Source organism: Nothoprocta perdicaria, unplaced genomic scaffold (assembly GCF_003342845.1).
Source record: "Nothoprocta perdicaria isolate Ctin4 unplaced genomic scaffold, notPer1 scaffold_579, whole genome shotgun sequence".
NCBI lineage: Eukaryota > Metazoa > Chordata > Aves > Tinamiformes > Tinamidae > Nothoprocta > Nothoprocta perdicaria.
The window spans coordinates 55,693-58,739 of NW_020455842.1; the positions used below are offsets into that span (position 1 = coordinate 55,693).

General features: G+C 71.2%; 1 protein-coding gene across 1 annotated transcript in view; it reads right to left on the reverse strand.

Annotated features, from left to right (window-relative positions):
• The window catches only part of RECQL4 (RecQ like helicase 4), a 17,425-nt gene that overhangs the window by 12,928 nt on the left and 1,450 nt on the right, over positions 1-3,047 (reverse strand). The window contains exons 5-8 of the mRNA XM_026048839.1: positions 1,842-2,816; positions 1,453-1,570; positions 402-586; positions 247-346 (exon numbers count right to left, since the gene is read on the reverse strand). Coding sequence (XP_025904624.1) covers positions 247-346; positions 402-586; positions 1,453-1,570; positions 1,842-2,816 — 1,378 coding nt within the window. The remainder of the gene's footprint in view (positions 1-246; positions 347-401; positions 587-1,452; positions 1,571-1,841; positions 2,817-3,047) is intronic.

The window sequence follows — 3,047 nt, forward strand, 5'->3', positions numbered from 1 at the left end:
GGGGAGCAGCGGGAGGCCGCGGGGAGGCCGCGGGGAGCAGCGGGAGGCCGCGGGGAGCAGCGGGAGGCCGTGGGGAGGCCCCGGGGAGCAAAGGGAGGCCGCGGGGAGCAGCGGGAGGCCGCGGGGAGGCCCCGGGGAGCAAAGGGAGGCCGCGGGGAGCAGCGGGAGGCCGCGGGGAGGCCCCGGGGAGCACAGGGAGGCCGCGGGGAGCAGCGGGAGGCCGCGGTGGCGGCGCCGGACTCCTACCTTGCACCTGGCCGTCCGGCCCCAGGCCGTAGAGCGGCTCCACGGGCGCGGGCGGCGCGGGCGGCTCGTAGGGCGGCCGCTGCACGGCCACGAGCGGCGCCTCCTCCGCGTCCTCCGGGCCTCCGCTGCCCGCTGGGCACACGGGCGGGGGTCACGGGAGACCCCCCTGAGCCCGCCGGGTACAACCGGCCCCCTCGGCGGCGGTACTCACAGGCGAGCACGCGGTACGCGGTGTGGGTGACGCGGGCCACCTCCTCCAGCGTGGGCAGCGGAGCCTCCTCCTCCTCCTCTTCGGCCTCCCCGGCGGCCTCCTGTGGGGGCCGCGGGGCCGCGGCGGCGCCTGCGGATGCGCAGTGGTAGCAGCGGGATCGGGAGCGGGATTGGGAAGGGATTGGGAGCGGGAAGGGCTGGTAGCGGCAGGATCAGGATCGGAATCTGGATTGGGATCGGGAAGTGCCAGCAGCGGTGGGATCAGGATTGGGAAGTGTTGGTAGTGGCAGGATCAGGAGTGGGATTGGGAAGGGAGTAGGGTCAGGAAGCGCTGGTACTGGCGGGATCAGCATTGGGATTAGGATTGGAATCGTGATTGGGATCGAGAAGTGCTGGTAGCAGCAGGATCAGGATTGGGATCGGGAAGTGTCGGTAGAGGCGGGATCAGGATCGGGATCAGGTTGGGATGGAGACTGGGATCGGGAAGCACCGGCAGTGGCGAGATCAGGATCAGGAAGGGATTGGGATCAGGATTGGGATGCGCTGGTAGCGGCAGGATCAGGATGTGGATTGGGAAGTGCTGGTAGTGGTGAGATCAGGATCAGGTTGGGATAGAGATTGGGATCGGGAAGGGCGGGTAGTGGTGGGACAAGGATCTGGATTGGGATCGGGAAGCGCCGGTAGTGGTGGGATCAGGATTGGGATGGGGATTGGGAAGTGTCGATAGCGGTGAGATCAGGATCGGGATCGGATTGGGATGGAGATTGGGATCGGGAAGTGCGGGTAGTGGTGGGATCCGGATCGGGATTGGGAAGTGTCGGTAGTGGTGGGATTGGGTTGGGATGGGGATTGGGACATGCCGGTAGTGGTGGGATCAGGATCGGGATCAGGACTGGGATCAGGAAGTGCTGGTAGCAGCGGGATCAGGATCGGGACTGGGACATGCTGCTAGCGGTGGGATCAGGATCAGGATCCGGATCGGGATCGGGTGCTCACCGCGGCCCGGGCAGGCGGCCGCCCAGTGCCCCGCGGCGCCGCAGCGGAAGCAGCCGCCCGCGGCGCCGCCGCCGCCTCCGAACTGCTCCGCTTTCATCCGCCACTTCTGCTTCCAGAGCTGCCGGGCGAGCCGGCGTCAACGGCTCCTCCGCACGGAGGCTCCGCCGCCCGCCGGGCCTCCCTTTGGGCGCCCAATTAAGCCCCAGGTGCTAATTAGGCCGGCCACGGAGCCTACAGAGCCCCAGGCCTCCTTGCAGGGGGGTTTTAGAGCCCGACCTCCCTACAGAAACCGCTCCGGGAGGCCGGCGGAGGCTCCGAGGCCGCGCAGGAGCCTCCCTGTGGTGCCGGGGAGCTCCGAGGCCGAGTGGAGGCCGCTCGGGGCGCCCTACCTGCTTGCGGAGGCGCTTGCCCTTCAGCACGGGGCCCCTCGCGTACGTCTTCCTCTTGAGGTTCAGTCGGACAAAGTTGGCGCCGTCCCTGCGGCGGGGAGGCCCCGTTGGCGCGGGGGAGGCCGGCGCGGGGCGGAGGCCGGCGCGGGGCGGCAGCACCCACCTGGAGGCCGGAGGCCTGCGGGAAGGGCGGCCTCGGCCCTCCTCTTCCTCCGCCTCTCCCAGGGGGTCCCCGGCGGGCACCGGCACCTCTTCGGCCTCGGCCTCCTTGCGGCGCCCGCTCCGCTTGGCCGCGGCCTCGCCGGCCGCTCCGGCCTCGCGGAGCCTCTTGCGGGAGGCTCGGAGCTGCTTGGGACGAGCGGCTCCCTGCTCCGCTTCCTCCAACGGAGCCGCTCCGGCCTCCTCCCGCTCTCCGGCCTCCTCCCGCTCTCCGGAGGCTGGAGGGAGGCACCGGGATCCGCCTCCCGTCACCAATCCCGGGCCGCCCTCCGCCTCCCGGCGCTCGTCCCCGGCAGCGCCCGCAAGCTCCGCGTCGCGCCACATTCCCAACGGGGAATCATCGGGAAAAGCCTCCCCTCGCAGGCGCTGAGCTGCCGGCTCGGGAGAAGGGGAGCGACGATCCCGCTGGGAAGCGGGGCCGGGCTCCCGGCGCTCCGGGGCCTTGCCGCAGCCCTGGCACCTCCGGAGCCAGCCGGGATCCAGGGAGCCCAATCTCCGGGCCACGGTCCGCTTCAGCTGCTGGAATTTGTCCGCCGGCGGCCGGGGCTTGGCCGCGCGGGCCGAGAGGACGACGGGGGCCAGCGCCGAGACCGAGGGGGGCAGGGGCAGGTCCCCCGTGTCCCCCGTGTCCCGCGGCGCCGCTCCGGGTGCCGCCTTCGGGGACGGTCCCTCGGTGCCGCTCTCCGGGCTCTTCTCCGGCCTGGGCACGGCCGGTGGCTTCGGCGTCAGGGTCCTCCTCGGAAGCGGGGGCCTCTCCTGCGGTTGGGGACGAAACGGGCGGTTTTGGGGCCCCTCGTTCCATCTTGGAGCTTGGCGACCTCCGGACCAAACCGGGAGGGACATCCATGGAATCGAGCGGGAATTCCTGGGGGTGTCCCCAGGATGGCATGGGAATCCCCAGGAATGGTCTGGAATCACGCAGGGAATTCCCGGGGATGGCCCTGGGATCGCAGGGGAATCCCCGGGGGCATCCATGGGGGGCGGGGG